A 21,806-nucleotide genomic window follows, 5' to 3' on the forward strand; every position below is an offset into this window, starting at 1 on the left:
GTTGTCAGTGGACTACAATGGCGAAGGTACCTGATGACTCCACCACATTGGATTTGCAACTGTTTTGGCCTTCTGGGCTCAAGTGTAGATTATCAGTTTACTCATCGTAAGGGATTCTTCTACAGTAGTCGTTCCCAAACGCTTCGCACCACTGTAAAAATTTGGAATAAGGAGAAAGGCAACCCGATATCAGGTAGTGGGTTTCTTACCCCGACAAAGTGATAGAAAAATAATGAATTGTCCCGAAATAAAACTTAAGGGATTGTATCGACATTAAAGAACATGAATGGGGCCGTTAGAGCCGAAAAGAATACAGATAGTCTAAAGAGAACGAGTTGCAGAACGGAGGAAGAAAAGATTAATTCTGCAGTGACTCGAGGACCTATGCTCACTATACACGTACGGACGAAGAAATTTTGAGTCCACTGGGAGGATTACGTGGCTATATTGGTGCCGTAGTGTAAGTACTCATCCCAATAATGAAGAACACATTCTTCATGTACAAAAAGAGCCTTTGCATCGCTTTAAACACCAAAACTGCGTTGACTGCACTTGAAATCACCAAATTCAGATTCCCTAAGTCTTCAGCTGCGTTTATCAAGGAATTGCAACAGGTTATTTGTGTTGTGTGACATTAAACCCTGTTCACCACTATTTACGATTTGTGTGTTTAATTCACGAAGTGAAAGTATGAGGGCTAAAAACGAGATTCATAGAAGAACGTAAGCGACCTTTCTATTATTTCAAAAGTAATCTTCATAATTGTTAATACATTTATGCAACTGCGTGACAAGACTGTCACTGACTTCATGAAAATGATTGCGGTTGTCTACTGTAATGGATGTTTCGTTCTCAGAACTTTAGTACCTTAGCTGTAATATTAGATTCCGTATAAATTTCCGCCTGACATAATTTTTATGCTTAAATTATATAGTCCACATCTAGAGATAATTTTGCATATGTATTATCACCAAAACACTATTTTCCTGATAATATAATTTTATTTTTCATATCGATCCGTATAGCAACATTGATCTTGAGCCACGAAAACTAGTAATCACAGCTATTGCCTCAAATGAGTCAGAAACCACTTTACAGTGAAAGTAATACTATTATCATATGTAAATTGCAGGTGCAGAGGGGAAGAAAGGGAAGGGATCACTGCTGTCAACTACATTGGGACACTACGCGGAATCTGCGACGACGAGTGAAAATGTGTACCGTACCGCGATTTGTTCGCGAGATCTCCTTCTTAATAGGCAGGTGCGGTATCCACTGCTCCATCCAGGACACAGACTTTTTGAAACTGTTGGCGGACTACCTCGGCACGCCTCACGTCCGGTCCACACTCCCATCGAGCGCTACCTATCCGCAGTCACTGTCCATCTCCTCCATATTCGCTCTCTGAGATTCCCGCAGGAGGTCGCACGTATTTGTGCATCCGCATTGATCAAGGTGGATTCACTGCCCAGCTAGGCCTATCAAATTATATGAATATGGTGTCTGTTCTTCCGGACATGTCCGAAATGACAGAAACCACACATTCATATAATATTATTATGCTTTAGTTTTTTAGGAAATAAAATTTCTGTTTACATTTTTATTTCTTCTGATTTTACTATCGATAATTCAATCGACAATTATGTAAGAAGTGAAGTTGGTGGTTTTTATACTGCCTAAATTTGTAACTCCAGTTATTAATTATTAGGAGCATAAATCCTTCTGTCAATAATTATTTCCACAAAACATTATGCAAATTATACTTGAAAAGTAATTTCAATTAAGATAGTCATAATAAAATTATTTTAACTACATCCAATTCTTAAGGAACTTGAAGCTATGTACGTAATACTTATAGAAATTTTAGGCGCCAAATGCGCCATAATAGTTTTAGTTGCTGCCCAGAGCGGTCAATATAACTATGAAGTTCATTGTGTCGTACTGAAATGCAGCACAACGCATTTACTTAACAAATGGTGTTCTAGAAAGTGTCAAGAATTTACGATTAAATACTGATGATGCCAAAGAGCACCAACATTCCAGTGGCTTTTACTTAAACGAAAAACCTTGGTCCTACTAATTGGGAAGCATAAACAGGAACCGACATCCTACACAATGCGACACCCATAGCACGACACACATTTATCTGCTAATATAATGTCTCTGCAATTACGAAACCATACAAACGTTGACAGCACTAGAATAGTTAGTTCAACGTAGGATATTTACTTTCTGTACATCTACGAACATTTTTTTGGTAAGGGATATGTAACATTAGACTACGGAACCATGGCATGGGGAGAGATCGAGACTGTATGGAGCATGTGTAACACCTCCCCAGCGAAACTTTTGCAGCGTAGCCGAAACAATCTTGGTAACATATAGGCAGGAACTATCCTGCAACAAACTGATGCCGTCCGTCAACATTCCTGTGCGTTTGAACTTGACGGCGCGCTGCAGTTTCTTCAGTCTGTCAATGTGCCGCTGTGCGTTAATTGTGGTGCCGTGTTTCAGAGTGTCAACGAGCAGCGGGACCTTGCAGTCAAAGAAAAAGCTATCAAACAAAACGCCATAATTACTTTCCTGGAGCTGGCGTACACGACCTTGGATTTTTTTTGGGGGGGGGGGGGTTTCGGGGGGGGGGGGGGGGGGGTAAATTCATGTGCTTCCAGTGTTGGTTCTGACGCTTACCCTCTGGCTCAAGATGATGGACACCATGCTTCATCTCTCTTCATAATGCGGAGCAGGGAACGATATAAGTCATTCATGAGCGATACCGTGACTGATCCCCAGCAAGAGCCGAATGCCTTCCACCTCCCGCCGTCGGTCATTTCTGACAGCAGGATTCACTGCAGTAATGAGAGAAGCGGTAATGAAACGATGAGCCTGTCCTGGCTGACTGCTGTGTTTCAATGACACCCGACCTTCCCGAAATCGACTGATTTAAGGAAATCGTAACATAGCATTCTTTGCTTTGGAGAATATATCTCACAATGAAAAGTTAATATTTTATAACAACCTTCATTCTGGATTCAGAATAATTTGTACAGAATTGCAGAATACGTAAGTCAATAGAACAACCGAGAAATCGAACTCCTTGAGTGGAAACATCGATGTCTCGTCGAGCTGCAAAAGTAGAGAAGTCAGTATCTTTGCGGATATCAGATGAACCATTTCGTTAATTGGGGTCTTGCATCGCAGACCTTTAATATCTAGTAAGGAAGAGGGACGAATCCTCGCTCTGTCACATGGAAGGAGTTTATGGCAAAGGCACTCCGTTTTCCTTATATTCCGCAAGTAAGTAACTATAAACCTAATCTTAAGAACATTTTGACTTATTCTGATTTCCAAAGTAGTCGTTTTGTCTGTGTCTGGTTGAAACGGATTATCGAAAGTATCGTACCATCGTAAAACGCTTTGGATGATTTTCATTCGGCAATAAACATTCCGAAATAAGTTTGGGTATTCAACTGCAAAAAAAAAAAAAAAAATGAACGACTGAATTCAAATGTTACGACCCTCAGGAGCTGGTGCACAAGCTGTTGCTTCTTCAGATGTTGTGAAGTGGCATGTAATGTACAACAGTTCAAATCACTTGTAAATTGGCTTATACCCTGCAATAGTAGAAACTCTTGGTGCTTTAAAATGGCGTAATTCCAAAACTGCAAAACTGCAGATTGGTAGACTATACAGAGCGAACAAGAATTTCACCGACAAACTTTCAGAGATGGTGGTATGGGACAAATCAAGAAAAATATGCAGTAAACATGGCCTCTTAAATGCATAACTTAAGACCTATGAGCATTGTTTCATCTTCGATACCGTGAAACACATTTTTTACTGTAAGCTCTTTGCTTCCCATATTCTGGGTGAAAACATTGGACAAAATTGACCATCAGAAGAGATGTATTTCGCAATTATGAGAATGAAGAAGTGTTTACACCTGTTCAGGTATACACTTGAGAGACGCTGATATAAACATCAAAAAAGTACACAATACTGTATTGAACAATCGGCCATTGAAGGTGTTTAACGTAGCTGACGCGACAAGCAGATTAGTAAAAACAGTATGCTGCGTTTTAGGTGAAGAATTAACTGTGTAATGTGTTTCGAGAATGACAGCTACCGCATTCGTTGATGCTGACCAAATGAAGTGCGAAAATGAATATCTCAATAAAGTTGAGAGCGTTAAAAGAGCTGACTCATATGGGCGATGTGTTACGATTGATGAGTCATGGGCCATCACATCGCGCCAGAAACGAAACAGAAAACAGCAGAGTAGATACGATCAGTTTTTTCCTCAATGAGACAGGGATTCTTCTTGTTTATTGTCTCGCTAACGGTAAAACAGCAACTGATTAATACTACACACGTTTCTTTGGTTAACTACAGGAAGAAATATCCTTTCGAATAAGATTGGTCTGCCCGGGAAAGCAGACTCATCATTCCGTGGCACGATTCATCCGCCTTCAAAGTTGCTTTTATATTGGCAAAACTAAGCGATTACAAGTACGAATTCTTTGTAAATCCGCCATTGTCATCAAATTAGATACCAAGTGACATTCATCTATCCCACGTCACAAAATCTGCGATTGCAAAAGATTTTTAATCCACTGAACAGGTTATGACAGTAAATGATGTGTGTGCTGCAGAGCATTCAGAATCTTACATGAAGTATGGAATCTATTCATTGGAGAAATGATGGAAGACGTGTACGGACCTAAAAGAGATCTACACTCGAAAACCTTTTTCACCCGTTCTTTTACTGCCAGACAAGGAATTTTATCCTTGTCCTGGTATAGACATCCTACAGGTACAAGAACAGGCATGGCACAGAGAAGGCACCATAGATGTTTCACAACAAGGACCATTATAATACAAAAACGACCGTCCTTGGCACTTAATTTTCTGTTAGTAAGTGCCTATGATACAAATTATTTTGATTCGAAGTACGGTACCATTACTTCTTTTCAGTTACACGTTCATATCCTCCTGCCATTGGTGACCGAAAATAATTACAGCACCCCAGTAAGACTTGATTCAATCATTTAGTTGTAGAAACTACATGAAAAAATAGTAAACAAGAAACAGACACAGGTAACACTACAACACAGCCTTCGATCCCCCAATGTAGCAGTGGTACAGGGTGTTTCAAAAATGACCGGTATATTTGAAACGGCAATAAAAACTAAACGAGCAGCGATAGAAATAAACCGTTTGTTGCAATATGCTTGGGACAACAGTACATTTTCAGGCGGACAAACTTTCGAAATTACAGTAGTTACAATTTTCAACAACAGATGGCGCTGCAAGTGATGTGAAAGATATAGAAGACAACGCAGTCTGTGGGTGCGCCATTCTGTACGTCGTCTTTCTGCTGTAAGCGTGTGCTGTTCACAACGGGCAAGTGTGCTGTAGACAGCATGGTTTATTCCTTAGAACAGAGGATTTTTCTGGTGTTGGAATTCCACCGTCTAGAACACAGTGTTGTTGCAACAAGACGAAGTTTTCAACGGAGGTTTAATGTAACCAAAGGACCGAAAAGCGATACAATAAAGGATCTGTTTGAAAAATTTCAACGGACTGTGACGGATGAACGTGCTGGAAAGGTAGGACGACCGCGTACGGCAACCACAGAGGGCAACGTGCAGCTAGTGCAGCAGGTGATCCAACAGCGGCCTCGGGTTTCCGTTCGCCGTGTTGCAGCTGCGGTCCAAATGATGCCTACGTCCACGTATCGTCTCTTGCGCCAGAGTTCACACCTCTATCCATACAAAATTCAAACGCGGCAACCCCTCAGCGCCGCTAACGATATAGTGCACCGGATTGATGACGGCGATATGCATGTGGGCAGCATTTGGTTTACTGACGAAGCTTATTTTTACCTGGACGGCTTCGTCAATAAACAGAACTGGCGCATATGGGGAACCGAAAAGCCCCATGTTGCAGTCCCATCGTCCCTGCATCCTCAAAAAGTACTGGTCTGGGCCGCCATTTCTTCCAAAGGAATCATTGGCCCATTTTTCAGATCCGAAACGATTACTGTATCACGCTATCTGGACATTCTTCGTGAATTTGTGGCGGTACAAACTGCCTTAGACGACACTGTGAACACCTCGTGGTTTATGCAAGATGGTGCCCGGCCACATCGCACGGCCGACGTCTTTAATTTCCTGAATGAATATATCGATGATCGTGTGATTGCTTTGGGCTATCCGAAACAGACAGGAGGCGGCGTGGATTGGCCTCCCTTTTCGCTAGACATGAACCCCTGTGACTTCTTTCTGTGGGGACACTTGAAAGACCAGGTGTACCGCCAGAATCCAGAAACAATTGAACAGCTGAAGCAGTACACCTCATCTGCATGTGAAGCCATTCCGCCAGACACGTTGTCAAAGGTTTCGGGTAATTTCATTCAGAGACTACGCCATATTATTGCTACGCATGGTGGATATGTGGAAAATATCGTACTATAGAGTTTCCCAGACCGCAGCGCCATCTGTTGTTGAAAACTGTAACTACTGTAATTTCGAAAGTTTGTCTGCCTGAAAATGTACTGTTGTCCTAAGCATATTGCAACAAACGGTGTATTTCTATCGCTGCTCGTTTAGTTTTTATTGCCGTTTCAAATATACCGGTCATTTTTGAAACACCCTGTATTTCAAGGTACTATCTGCCCGTCAGGTTGCCTACGCGCAGGGCTTGTATAGATGCAGGGGAAGTTAACCTCGACCTTGAATGCAGCCGGCCGGTGTGGCCGTGCGGTTCTAGACGCTTCAGTCTGGAACCGCGTGACCGCTACGGTCGCAGGTTCGAATCCTTCCTCGGGCATGGGTGTGGGTGTGTGTGTGTGTGTGTGTGTGTGTGTGTGTGTGTGTGTGTGTCCTTAGGATAATTTAGGTTAAGTAGTGTGTAAGTGTAGGGACTGATGACCTTAGCAGTTAAATCCCATAAGATTTCACACACACATTTGAACATTTTTTGAGTATCCTAACGCTCCATTTTTCCGACATTTTCCCCAATATTATGGAAGCAATTACGTAAAGTAGCACCTGCATACACGAAAAACTCGAATGGAGCCTCAAACCAATAATTTTCCACATCTACGTTGTAGTAGAGTGTCACAAGGCAGGAAGTCACATACAAGCTATTCTGTACATGCTGAACGAGCATTTTGCTTGTTCCGATAAGTCTCATATCCAATGATCGTAACAAGTCAAACATGTCGATTATCCATCGACAGACATGGGCACAGTAGCGTAAAATACACATGTCGACGACGACAATAAACAACGTTACTATTGTGTCGAAAATCAAACAAGAGTCAGTAAAATAATGTTGATCGATACAGTTCCGCACTGTCGCTTGACAAACAAAGTAAGAGCCTACGGAATATCAGACCAGCTGTGTGGCTGGATTGATGAGTTTTTAGCAAACAGAACACAGCATGTTATCAATGGAGAGACGTCTACAGACGTTAAAGTAACCTCTGGCGTGCCACAGGGGAGTGTTATGGGACCATTGCTTTTCACAATATATATAAATGACCTAGTAGATAGTGTCGGAAGTTCCATGCGGCTTTTCGCGGATGATGCTGTAGTATACAGAGAAGTTGCAGCATTAGAAAATTGTAGCGAAATGCAGGAAGATCTGCAGCGGATAGGCACTTGGTGCAGGGAGTGGCAACTGACCCTTAACATATACAAATGTAATGTATTGCGAATACATAGAAAGAAGGATCCTTTATTGTATGATTATATGATAGCGGAACAAACACTGGTAGCAGTTACTTCTGTAAAATATCTGGGAGTATGCGTGCGGAACGATTTGAAGTGGAATGATCATATAAAATTAATTGTTTGTAAGGCGGGTACCAGGTTGAGATTCATTGGGAGAGTGCTTAGAAAATGTAGTCCATCAACAAAGGAGGTGGCTTCCAAAACACTCGTTCGACCTATACTTGAGTATTGCTCATCAGTGTGGGATCCGTACCAGATCGGTCTGACGGAGGAGATAGAGAAGATCCAAAGAAGAGCGGCGCGTTTCGTCACAGGGTTATTTGGTAACCGTGAAAGCGTTACGGAGATGTTTAAGAAACTCAAGTGGCAGACTCTGCATGACAGGCGCTCTGCATCGCGGTGTAGCTTGCTGTCCAGGTTTCGAGAGGGTGCGTTTCTGGATGAGGTATCGAATATATTGCTTCCCCCTACTTATACCTCCCGAGGAGATCACGAATGTAAAATTAGAGAGATTAGAGCGCGCACGGAGGCCTTCAGACAGTCGTTCTTCCCGCGAACCATACGCGACTGGAACAGGAAAGGGAGGTAATGACAGTGGCATGTAAAGTGCCCTCCGCCACACACCGTTGGGTGGCTTGCGGAGTATAAATGTAGATGTAGATGTAAAACTGTCTGATTTCTATATAGGACGTATTAGAATCATTAGCGACCGCATGGAACACTAAGCTGATAGGGGCACTCAAGTGCAAGACCTGAATACAGTATGTATAACAACAAGTAAGGAAACCTGATATGGGTGAAAGTCTACAAAGGTAAAAGTGAGGGGGAGGGGCAAATAATAGGATGCTTGGGTGGAAAAAAATGTTCTTGAACCACCCCGGATTATATGCTACTAATGACAACTGAAATTAATCACAAAAACAAACGTTTTCAAACAGTAGATAGCTTGCGTCATCTGGCTTGCTTGAGCGAAATATTGTGGGAGAGGCTTCAGTTAATCTTGAAAATTCAGTAGCACTCTCTGTGGGCCGCGAAGTATCGATGTCACATATTTAGTGTCTAGAAGTTAAATACAATTAGCAATTGTGCTCATTTGTATTTTGAGAACCGTTTTTATATATTTAGATGAATTTAATCCTGGCTACGCTCGTTTGCTAACCTATGATTTATTTCAGTAGTGCTAATAATCAAGCCGACTGTATTTTAACAAGGAATACAGAAAATTTAAATGTGGAAATATTGAATTTCAAACTCAATTGTGGTTACTAAGTGTGTTTTGCACTTGAAATCTTACATGTAATACCATTTTCGATATCTGGAATTATACACTACTCGCCATTAAAATTGCTACACCACGAAAATGACATGCTACAGACACGAAATTTAACCGACAGGAAGAAGATGATGTGATATGCAAATGATTAGCTTTTCAGAGCATTCACACAACGTTGGCGCCAGTGGCGACACCTATAACGTGCTAACATGAGGAAAGTTTCCAACCGATTTCTCATCCACAAACAGCAGCTGACCGGCGTTGCCTGGTGAAACGTTGTTGTTATGCCTCGTGTAAGGAGGAGAAATGCGTACCATCACGTTTCCGACTTTGGTAAAAGTCGCCTATCGCGATTGTGGCTTATCGTATCGCGACATAGCTGCTCGCGTTGGTCGATATCCAATGACTGTTAGCAGAATATGGAATCGGTGGGTTCAGGAGGGTAATACGGAACGCCGTGCTGGATCCCAACGGCCACGTATCACTAGCAGTCGAGATGATAGGCATCTTATCCGCGTGGCTGTAACAGATCGTGCAGCCACGTCTCGATCCCTGAGTCAACAAATGGGGACGTTTGCAAGACAACAACCATCTGCACGAACACTTCGACGACGTTTGCAGCAGCATGGACTATCAGCTCTGAGACCATGGCTGCGGGTACCCTTGATGCTGCATAACAGACAGGAGCGCCTGCGATGGTGTACTCAACGACGAACCTGGGTGCACGAATGTTAAAACGTCATTTTTTCGGATGAATGCAGGTTCTGTTTACAGCATCATGATGGTTGCATCCGTGTTTGGCGACATCGCAGTGAACGCACATTGTGTGTGTGTACGCAAAAGGAAATAAAGCTTCACACATACAATTACTGGATTACTTTGAAGGAGATATCTTGTGCAAGGGGTAATGTTTCAATTTAATTTATTTGTAGAAACCACATACTGCTAGGGCTGTATCATTTTAGTATTATGTGGAGATTAATTGATGGGGCAGGGGTGGAGAGGGGAGGGGACAGGTGGTAAGGGAAGGAGTGGGAGGACGAGAGCCTAATTGCATAATGCTTTTAAGGTCAATGGTAAAAGGTCATTGACCTGTCCCTGCATATAGACAAGCCTCTGCCCCTGCTTGTAGGCAGCCCTACAGGCATAGGGCCAAGTGTACCAGACAATACCTTGATACACTATCTGTGAACCTTTGTAAAGTGGCAAGAGTTGTTCCTGAAAAACTACAGTTTGGACAGGAGCAAACCTATGGCTGCATCTTTATAATGTATGTTTGTATGAACGATACAGAGACTGGTCCGTTTCATCTGCAGGGAAGCGCGTTGTATGGCATAAAATACAGGGCCTTTAATAAAATTCATCTGATTTCACAAGATGTGATTTTTCAGAAATGTTCAGATGCACGCGAAAACATCCAGACGACAGTAAACTCGTACCATACTTTTGCGGCATGTTTAGAGTTAATTCATTCACTGGCGCTGCTATGAGGCGTTGCAGTTCACTCAAAGTTCTTAGAGGGGAAGAAGGGATACAGAGTGTTTCATAAAAGCCCATGCTCCTCTCCCCCCATAAACAAACATTCCGTCAGTTCCGACGACCCTGAAGGATAATGGTGCAATGCGATATTTTTACGCACCCTACCACCAGTCCACTGTTGGAATAGAGCATTGTTAAGAATTACACGCAGCACAGTTTTAACTGGATTCCACCCGTTGAAGCGGAGAACGCTTGGCGCCATATCGACTCGACGCACACCGGGACGATGAACGAACGAGAGTGTGCACTAGCTGCACTATGGAGGCCCCTATCGGCAACTCCGATAATCGGTAACTTACAAGTGGCGCGCCAATGTAAACTTTTAATTTCGATGCGTAAGTTAAGAGACATCCCACAGTTTCTACCTTCATTCCTGTAGAAGATATAGCTTTGTGAAATTGAGTGACTCACTCTGATACACCATGTGTTGTTCGAATGTAATCAAAAATAAGAAAAGGAATGTCAGAGTTTTAACGTATCGTTGAGACGGTACGAGCAGTTGTACATTTTGGGGCGTATTCAGAAGGAGATAAGACACCTGGATGCCTCCAGAAATCACTCTGTTATTGAGCCGACTCGATTGAGGGACCCTTGGAAAACCTGAGTCAAGGATTTGGACCCCAATTCTCCAGAATACTAGACTCTTTCCCTATACACCATCACCACTTTGCCGACATTATCAGAGTTTTAAGGAAGAAGTGACAGAAACCAATTATCACACAGAAATATATCTTACTGGAAATAATTCCTCTTGTATAAGGATATTTATCGGCAAGTACATCTCATGGTTCAACTGGCAGATGGTGGAAGTGAAAGCTTAAATTGTGAGACGCGAACCGAAGCTAGGTGAATAAATTTTGCATGAGATACAGAGAGGGAAAGGAAGCAAATTATAATCTATTGCCAGTTCCATATATGGTTACGACGTTCTTCTAAATTTTTTTTTTTCTTTATTGAGTTTATATTCCCCCCAGAAGGGGGCGGGCTGGCAGCAGCTTAGTATGCCGCTCTTCAGTCTACAGAATTTGTTTTAAAAAGATTAAGTCAATAAATAATAAACACAGGCGATAAATTCGGAGACTTAAATGGTAACATGGCAGAAAATCGTGGAACTTAAAACACAGAACAAAGGGATGATGATGCTAATAAAATACGTATGAAGCAGACAGGTAAAATAATAGACAGACAATTAAAAAACGCGGTGACAGTCTGGTTACTGTTCGCAAGACACATAAAAATCACACCCAGCGACAGCATGATTTCTGTTCGCAACACTTTGGAAAGACGAACAACACTGAACATTCACTTGAACACTAGACTAAAAAGTTGGCAAATATGACATACCACAGCTGAGGGCAGACGGGGGGAACCTGGACAGATTATGGGAAAGAAAAAGGTAAAAGGTTGGGGGGGGATGGAGAGGAAAAACGAAGGAGGGGAGGGGGGAAGGAGCCGATGGAGGACGAGGACCCATAAGAGGGGCAGACATGACAGGGATTGGGGAGAGGCAGAGGAGGGAATTGCAAAAGGACTCAGGGGGGAGGGGGGAGAAGGGAGGCGGGGAGAGGTTAGGTGGGGAGAAAAGAGGATGGAAGGGGGGCAAGAGGTAGCCCAGGGAAAGGACAGAGGAAAGGAGGGGGGGGGGGGTGAGGATCAGAGTTGATAGGAGGGATAAATGGAGGGAGAGAGGGCATCATCTGAGAGGGGAAGTTGACAGAAGCCACCTTGGGAAAGGAGATGAAGGGTGTAGAGATGGAGGGTAGGGGGGACACAACAGTGAAGGCGTGGCAAAGGGCAGGGATGGGAGAGGAGTGGAGTAACCAGGGGGTGAAGAGGATCAAGGTGGCGGGAGGTGTAGAGTATGCAGATATGTTCAAGGTATAGGAGCAGATAGGGGAAAGGAATGAGGTCATAAAGGATCCCATGGGGGACGGGAGGAGTATACGGGAGGTGAGGCGGAGTGCATGGTGCTCGAGGATCTGGAGGGACTTATAGAATTGGGGGGGGGGGGGGATATCCAGGTGGGACTGGCGTAACAGAGGATGGGACGGATTAAGGATTTGTAGGTGAGGAGGATGGTAGAGGGGTGCAACCCCCATGTCCGGCCAGATAGGAGTTTGAGGAGTCAGAGATGGTTGTGGGCTTTGGACTGGATGGTGCGGAGATGAGGGATCCAGGTGAGGTGACGGTCAATGGTGAGGCCAAGGTAGATGAGGGTGGGGGAGAGGTGGACAGGACGGGCGCAGATGGTAAGGGAGAAATCCAGGAGCCGGAAAGAGCGAGTGGTACAACCTACGATGATTGCCTGTCTTCTAAAAGCTAATTTTAAGACTTTAATATCTTCATACTTACCACACCTTGGCAGAGCACCGTCTTCGTCATGAGCTGAAATCACAAAGATGATGCATATCAGTAACAGTACAGAAAGTGTAGCAATACATACGCAATTATTCCTGTTCAAGACAGCTATGAAATAAAATAACAAGACACAAACAGTTAATGTCATATGTAAGATGGATACATTTGGGCTATAGCGAACAAATTAATCGAATAATTTCCTCTACCTCACTGAAAAACTGCACACAGAAATTATGCGGTAAATTCAGGATTGCTAAACAACTTCCTTTCGTTATAAAAACTGTTTCCATTTGTTTACTTACAGCCCCACCAAGTTACGATGCCCCAAGTATTGTGTAATAGACTCCATCATCAGTATGGAGAAAAAGTGTGGGATTCATTGTGGGGCATTGTGGAACATTCTCGCTTCAGCCCATATAGTTTCATGAAGTACCGATAGGTGGCGGCGCTATATGTAGCCGTCAAAACGGCGTCTGTAGCGGAGGTGCGTTCCAAGCAGAGAACTGGTGGCGGAAAACCGGAGAACCGTAGATTTTCATAGGTGCTTGTAGAATGTCTACGGGGACCTGACCGCCAACAAAAGCATGTTGAAAAAGCATGTGTCATCACCGCAACAATGCCACGCAAACCCGTCTGGGTGCCGCGAGGGGTATCCGCTCGGTCTAGGGCGTCTTGTCACGATCCGCGAGGCTCCCCCCGTCGGAGGTTCGAGTCCTCCCTCGGGCATGGGTGTGTGTGTGTCGTCCTTAGCGTAATTGATTTTATGTTAAATTAAGTAGTACATAAGCTTAGGAACCGATGACCTCTGCAGTTTGGTCCCATAAGACGGTACCACAAATTTCCACATTTCCTACCCGTCTGATCTCCCGTATGCCCGCCAGTAGCACACAGCTGTGACTCCTGCAATGTTCAGCGTGTACGTCGCCACAAAAATGCAAACGTACTTCACCTTCGCATCAGCCTGATTCATAATCAGGTGCGTAATTTTGTGTTTTAATTTGCGTTCAGACCTTTTTTTTTACATTGAATTTTCATTATTGCTCTCTTGTACATTTTATGTCACTGTTCTACTGACTACTGTACATAACGTTGATTGTCTTGTGTTGTCATTTTGGGTTTTTCTTTCGTATGATGCTATTTGCATTTTTGTTCTTCAGCTATTGCTATACTTATTGTATTATGTATGGCGTTTGCCCTTTCATGTTTTGTATTTCACTAAAAGGCCATATGCGTATTTGTCACTATGTTGTAACATAGTGTTGTTTGTAATTCTGCTCTAACGTCATTGTCATTACTGCCACCGGCTGCCTGTTGTTTGTCGCTACGTTGGTGCCAAATAGACTCGACGCACACTAGGACGATGAACGAACGAGAGAGCGCACTAGCTGCACTATGGAGGCCCCCGTCGGTAACTCCAAGAATCGGCAATACACAAGTGGCGCTAATGTGAACTTTGAATTTGGATGCCTAAATTAAGAGACAGTTTCTACCTTCATTCGTGTAGAAGATACAGCCTTGTGAAATTTAGTGAATCTCTCTTACTTTAAGAGTGTGTTTGCATGCCAACTTCGTAATTTTGTTCTGTTTTTTTTTTTTCACTTATGTTCTGTGGCACTTAATGAGCGTTGTCGGCTGTATGGTCCTTGTAACCCAAAGCCAAAATAAGGAAATAAAAAAAAGAAACTTCTCTTTTTCCATGGCAACGCAAGGCCTCTCACAAGTCTGCGCACCCGAGAGGAGCTCATAAAATTTCAGTGTACTGTTCTGTTTCATCCACCCTGTAGTCCCGATCTCGCACCTTCCGACTTCCATCACCCGCCAGAAGCAGTACGTGGATGATGGGGAGGTTACTGATGTAGCATACGATGGCTCTGACCTCAACCAGCAGAGTGGTAACATGTGGGCATGCAGGTCCTCCTAGGAAGGTGACATAAGGTCGTTGCATTGAACGGAGATTGTGTTGAAAAATAGGGTTTTGTAGCCCAAAGATTAGGAAATAATATGGTGCATTGGAATCCTGAATAAAACCAACATGCTTTGAGGAAAAAAAGTGTTGCCTTACTTAATGAACACTCCTCCCACACTATGCAACACAATTACAGAACCACTGTTCCTAGATGCTGAGACGGTCTCTAATTGCGGCGTAGAAGTTGGAAATTTGGCTAAAAGGTACCTACAAGCTTCCTCTTAAAGTGCAAACTTCACGCAAACTGTGAAATGCTTTAATGATGTCACATGGGCACCAAATGCCACAATTCTACCTAACCCCGCAGTGGACATGTCACACAATGAGACTGTCGTCACACCCCGCTCTTACCCACATTTCATCCCTTATTTTGACGCCTCCACTGTGGAGGTCAGAACCGCAACGTTCTTCGTTGATATCACGCGGTTTTCTTATGCGTGGCCGAGAAAAACATTTCATTCACACCGTCGCTCAGAATCGACATTTAAGGGCCAGAAGGGTGAGCATAAAGGGCGTCAATGAAATCACCCCATTTTTTTGGGGCGCTGGTTCCCACACATTTCGCGGTCGAAAACGATAGTTCACAGTGCAGTGAGCAGGAGGACGTCGCTCTTGACTGTTTTGCACTGCTGACACGACACTCCTGGGACGATTTAGCCCTTCTCTATGGACATCGTAGGCCAGGAAACCCATTAACGTGATCGCACCTCATTTTAGAGCAGTCGACGGAAATTTTTGCTCTGATGTAAAGGACAGAATCGCTAGGGACCATTCAAAACCATTCGAAGAAATTTGAAGTTGATTCGAAGCAGAAAGGATGTTTTTTACTTTTCCAGTCCTCCCGTTTTGCATCATACCGTGAACTGATCAGGAAATGATACGACTTTGACACATGCATGAATAAAACGACAAAGGGTCCATCGAAGACCACCCATTTCAGCAACACCGTCGGTGCCACCTGCCCACCTTTGCTGAAAACTTTAAAAATGTACCTGTATATAGACAAACTGTAACACGAGTCCTGGGTGCCTGCAGTAAGGCAATCGCCTTACACCTCTCTCGTTCTGCGTGCCTTCTACCAGGCAAAAGAACTGCAATGTAACCTACCTGCAGGCACCTAGGAATTTTGTCATAGTTTTTCTGTGTGTATTACATTTTTAAAGTGCTCAACAAAGGCAGGCAGGTGACACCAACGGTGTTGCCAAACTAAGTGGTCTTAGACCAGCGGTCGTCAAACTATGGCTCGCAGGCTGCATTCGGCCGTATTTTATAATACGCATTTAGCAGCTAACAGCCAGGTCTAAAAAAGTGCGCTAACGTTAAGCACTTCTTAAGAGTGTAGTTTTCCTGCCCAGTAACAAACAAGAATACTTACAGAGTTGGTAAAATTTTAAGATGTGCTTAATTTTACCAGATGCTGGTGAATTCGGTTGTGAGGTAAGTAAAACTGGCCTCCTGCCTCAGTGGAAGTGGAGTACACTGCTCAGCCACTGCGGGGTTACAGGATGTTGTATTGTTTATTTCCCATTACTGACAACACACGGGCGTGCGCAACTCGTACCGACTAGCCAATATCATAAATGTTGACACAGAAGTAATATGGATTTGTGAATGTGCATTACAGAATCGGTCATTTTCAAATGGGGTACTTATTTGTAGTAAATAACATTAAATGAATAAATTTTTGCAAATAAGATTAAATGAGTTAAGGCCATTTTAATACAATGCTTTGAGAAGAAGATAACTGCCATTCCATTTATCAAACTTTATAAGGACAAATATTACTATTATTCCAAATCATTCGCACATATGGTGAAACCAACAATCCTTCACAATGCAACTATAGTGCCACAACTGTCAGATTGCTCAAACTCGCAGCCGTCTAAAACAAATAACTGGCAACACAAAATGTTCCTAATGGTACCTGTGGTATCACGTAGACACCTAGTCATGGGTGCCAAAGTTTGCAAGTGAATTGAGAGTTTCCATCACACGCCGATAGCAGTCATGCACGATTCGGTAGACCTAATGGTGCACGCCCGTACCATGACTGCCCTCTACCGCCGCAATACAGGACGGCCGGTGGCAGTCACAAAGCCCACTCACACTGGGAGCCTCTGCGCTGTGTGACACTATGCAGACACCACCTACTCGCGGCTATACAAGCAGTTGGACGTTTGGACCCATTATTTGTGCGATATAAGAACACTACTCTGCCTCATAGTGGGAGGCGTCCGTTACAAGGATAAGAGGGCACTCGGGGGAAAATTGGTAAGGCATTGAGCTTGCACTACACAGCGTTTGAAAGCAGAGCTCAATTGCCCGTACGTCTCTATCGACAACTACGTTGTTGTAGCGTCGTTATCCAATTGAAACGATTCTCGGTGGCCGACAATGTGGATGTGTCTGTAGTGGAACTTGTCCTGCGTATTGTGGACGGTGTCGGCCTCTATCGAGGCGAGGGCCTAACAGTCCTTCTTCTGGTAATCACGATCTTGTAGTGCCTGTATTGTTCAGCAGTACGATGCAATGTTCCTACGAGCATGCATGCATGCCCGTGTGTGACCACAACCGTTGTGAAATACATGAAATGTATTCGCAGTTGCAAATATGGATAGCCATCAGCTGTATAACGGGATGACGACAGTGGCAATATGTGCCGGATCCTGACTCGAACCCATTACGCTATCCGAACACGGCTCACGGCCAGACACAAATTTCCGTGTGTGATTAGCCATATATCTACGACCTTTACTCCTACATCCTTAATGTATATTCCCATATAGGGGACATTTTACTTGAAAGTCGCTTGCTCGGTGTCGGCAGATGTTCAGAAATCTGATACAGTGTTCCTTCGGACGTGAGCGATATCTCATTTGGTCAGAAAGCTCTCTCGTTGAAAGGTCACAGACAGTAATTGTTTAAACGGATGATACATGTAATTTTAAACAGTCGGATTTTATAGCCGAATTCACTTCACAGAAAAATAAACTCTGATTGATTCTTTAGCGACCCTGTAACCCAACTACGCGCGAAGTAGCGATGGAATATTAGCAGAATTAGTATATCCTTGCACTGCTACCTAACTGCACATAAGTACGTGCACGCCTTTAATCGAACGCTTATTGTACGCAGTTATTTTTTTTTAATTCGCTGTGGTCGTGGAAAGGGGGTACGGGTGGTAGATGAGGGAATAGATGCTGGAAACATATTAAACCAAATCTCCTACGCATCGTGTGCTTCCGCAACTCATACATTAGCGACTTTCACTGCTTCAACATTTCGCAAGCATGTTCCATCCTCCTTCCACCGATGCTGTCATACTCTTCCTTGTGTACATGTAAGGAAAAGAATGGGAATTATAGGAATTATAGGAAGCCGTAACGTCTGTCCATAACGCAGTCCTTTATACCGAACTGTCTAGTGCCTGACGTACGATAAATCGCTTAGTGTCTGACGTACGCTGAATCACCTAGTGCCTGAGGGACGGAAGTCGTACTGCTGTGTTATCTATGTACTTTCCTTCCCTAATGCGTCATAGACAACCTGTTACATAACTGCGAATAGCACGACCGTAGCTGTCAAAATCATGACGTGTACTTCAAGGTCCAGCAAAAAGACCTCCCGTACTTGGAGAGACCGCTGCGTGAGCTGTGGTGGGGGTACTGAGGCGGATGGGCTATCGATAGCGGTATACCTGCCATTTTGAACATGCGCAATGGCTTGGCTAGGTGAGCATCGTGCTTTTGTTGTGAAAGAGTGTATTCGTAACGGAGGTTCTTTCAATACTAATCAGCGAGCATTTCGCATTCGATTTGAAACTGACCGACATGATTCTCTATTCCTGATAGAAAAACTATTCTAAATTGGGTGGCAGGCTTTAGAGCATCATCGGCTTCTGCACTGAAAAGAAAATCTATTGGCCAATCTCGGACTGCAACAACGCCTGGAAATATGAGAGCGTCCGCCCAGCAATCTCCAAAGCGTTCAACATTTAAACATGCAATTGCCCAGGGATAGTCCGATAAGAGTGTAAGAAGCGTCCTGCACAGAGATCTTAACATGCACCCATACAAAATGATGAGTACCCAAGAATTAAATGAAAGAGATTCTCGACCCCGCAGAGTTGCATGTGTGAACATCTTCAGAGAATTTTCCCTGATGCGGTTTTGACTTCTTCTGATGAGAGCACCTTGCACTTGTCAGACACTGTAAATAAATTAAATTTCCGCTACTGGGCAGCAGAAAACCCTCAGGAACTTCACCAGTGACCACTTTTCAGCCACCGTGCAACATTTTGATTATAAAGACCTTCCTCCAACCTAAGTTAAACTAGTTTGTTGGGGACCATGCAGAGGGGTAAGTCTGATCCCAGCAAGGCGCAGCATTCTCTAGAAATTGTGAGAGAGTTGATTCCCTGGACGTCTTTTCTCTTCGCGAGGAGACATCATCTGGCCCCCTAAGTCACCCGATTTATCACCTTGAAATTTTTTTCTTTGAGGATACTTGAAGGCCCACAACCCCGCAAACACATACGGATGCAGTCACCCAGGAAGTGGCATCCATGTCACCGGAAATGACACGAAGAACTGTGGACAACTTCCGGGAAAGGCTTCGAAAATGTGTCGGCAATGGAGGACGCCATTTACTGGACATAATTTTAAAAACCAGCTAATGTAAAATAGCGTAGTATGTTTTTGTTCACAAATAAAAGTATTTTCTATGTCTCTATGTTTTTGTTTGTTTGTGATTAGTTTTTGAAATACGAGTGGTCTTTCTGCCGGACCCTGCACGTGCTTGGATGTGCTACCCCCAACCACACAAAGCAGGTACGAGTAATTCCATCTACATTCCGTACATACAGAAGGACTGCGCATCATGTTTCTCATTCAGAAATCACATTTGCGTTCTGGTGGTATGTGGCAAGATCGTGTTATGAATTGCTTGTTCGTAGTAAGGCATATATTTGAACGGATAGTGCGACGACGTCTGGAACACCCCTGGGAAGGAAACATCAACTTGACCTCTTATTTTAAGGAGTAAAAACCACGCTTGCAAGATATCAGCCTCAGCAATCGATCTTGCGCTTGAGTTTGGGCCGTAATTCTGATAGTATTAAGTAGTGACCACCTGGCAGTACAGTTTTTGAACTGCCACTTTCACTGTATGTTTGTCACTCGGTCCTCCGAAGCGCAACCGCCTAATGCCCCAGCGCGAGGTGGAGTGTGTACCAGGTTTATAAATTAAAAGTTTTCACACTGTTAGCGTGCTTTGTTCACTGTGTCAAAGTACGCGGTTTCTAACCTGTAGTTGGCGCTAGGCTCTCTTTGCTTTTATCATTTGTATGTTGCGGTTAACAAATGCAGCGAAAATGATTGAAACGAATTAGTTAGTCATTAGAGAAGCACCGTAGCGCTTTTTATATTAACATCGTTGATGAGCCGGCCGGGGTGGCCGAGCGGTTCTCGGCGCTAAGGTCTGGAACCGCGCGACCGCTACGATCGCAGGTTCGAATCCTGCCTCGGGCATGGATGTGTGATATGTCCTTAGGTTAGTTAGGTTTAATTAGTTCTAAGTTCTAGGGGACTGATGACCTTAGAAGTTAAGTCCCATAGTGGTCAGAGCCATCTGAACCATCGTTGATGTGCGTTATTTTCTTTGGATTTTAAAGCAAACACTCTTAAAGTAAAGTACATTTGCAGGAGGTGCGCTATTCTTTAACTTGATCGGCTGGATTAAATTGCAAATTGAAAATTATTAATTTAATTTCTTTATAATGCTTCAATTGCTAACGTTTGTGAATTTTTATTTCGATCTTCCCTCGCCTTCAACATTGCCGCAAATGAGAGGGCTCCGGTTGTCAATCCTCTGTAAAGTACTTTGCTCTAAGATATTCAGTGGCTGCAGAAGGGCAAAGCGAGTGACAAAACAACTAGTGCGCGCTGAATTTTAAAAGCTGTACATTCAGAACGCCATAACTGCGTACTACCTGAATTATGGCACAAATTTTCGCGCTGGCTCGATTGCTGGGGCTGACATCTTGCGAGTGCGCTTTTTTCCCCTTACAATATGAGATCAAAATGGGGGCGTTTCCTTGTGAGTGTCAGCACGGCGGTCATACAGCTGTGTGTAGAGGTTCAAAGAAGAACGAACATTGCCAGATTGCATTCGTCATCTTCACAAGGGCCGAGACGATCTCGTCTCCCTCGTATCTTTAGGCAGTAATATACAAAAGAAGTGGATAAATCTCATACGTGAGGGACATCAAAAGCTCTAAAGAAGTAACGAGTGGTTCTGCAGCGACTGACAAAAGTAAATACATTTATTCTAAAGTCCTGAAATTTTTATCACCTGTTATTCTACAGAAAATGCAAGTAAACAAAATATCCGGTATTCGTGTATTATCTTATTCTAGACAACTGAACGCATTCAAATTCCTTTGTTTTTGAATACTGTCACATACACGATTCTTTCCAGAACATACACTAATTATGTGAAGAAGATGACACCATTAGTAACGACGAAGCTGAAGGGGATAGCGATGAATTGTGAGCTAGTATCAGTGTGGGAGAAAGATTCCTTTCAAAAACAAGAAAAATTACTAAACAAGGTCCAAAATCAGACACAGACAAAGTATGTTATGTTTTACGCCGAAGCACTGAAAATAGAGAAGAGTACAACACAGCATCATCTGCTGGTGATAAGCTTTTTTTATTATCTTTGGTGAAAGACTTGGTAGCTATTCCAGAACACAACAAGCTTTTCACAAAATGTGAAATAATTCATGTGGTTGCTAAATGTAAGCTACAGACTTCTACGGCAATGCATCACCCACGTCATGCAAACTTCGCAGTATACATGGCGCAACAATGTCATGTAGGCCCAGTTTCTTTTCACCCACCGCAGCGATTTTCCACAAACGCCTTTAAAA

The 21,806-nt window shown here is 43.4% G+C and overlaps 1 protein-coding gene across 1 annotated transcript in view; it reads right to left on the minus strand.

Moving 5' to 3' along the window:
• LOC124556155 overlaps positions 1–21,806 on the minus strand; it is a 232,562-nt gene that overhangs the window by 153,389 nt on the left and 57,367 nt on the right. The window contains exon 3 of the mRNA XM_047130166.1: positions 12,904–12,936. Coding sequence (XP_046986122.1) covers positions 12,904–12,936 — 33 coding nt within the window. The remainder of the gene's footprint in view (positions 1–12,903; positions 12,937–21,806) is intronic.

This window comes from Schistocerca americana, chromosome X (assembly GCF_021461395.2).
Source record: "Schistocerca americana isolate TAMUIC-IGC-003095 chromosome X, iqSchAmer2.1, whole genome shotgun sequence".
NCBI lineage: Eukaryota > Metazoa > Arthropoda > Insecta > Orthoptera > Acrididae > Schistocerca > Schistocerca americana.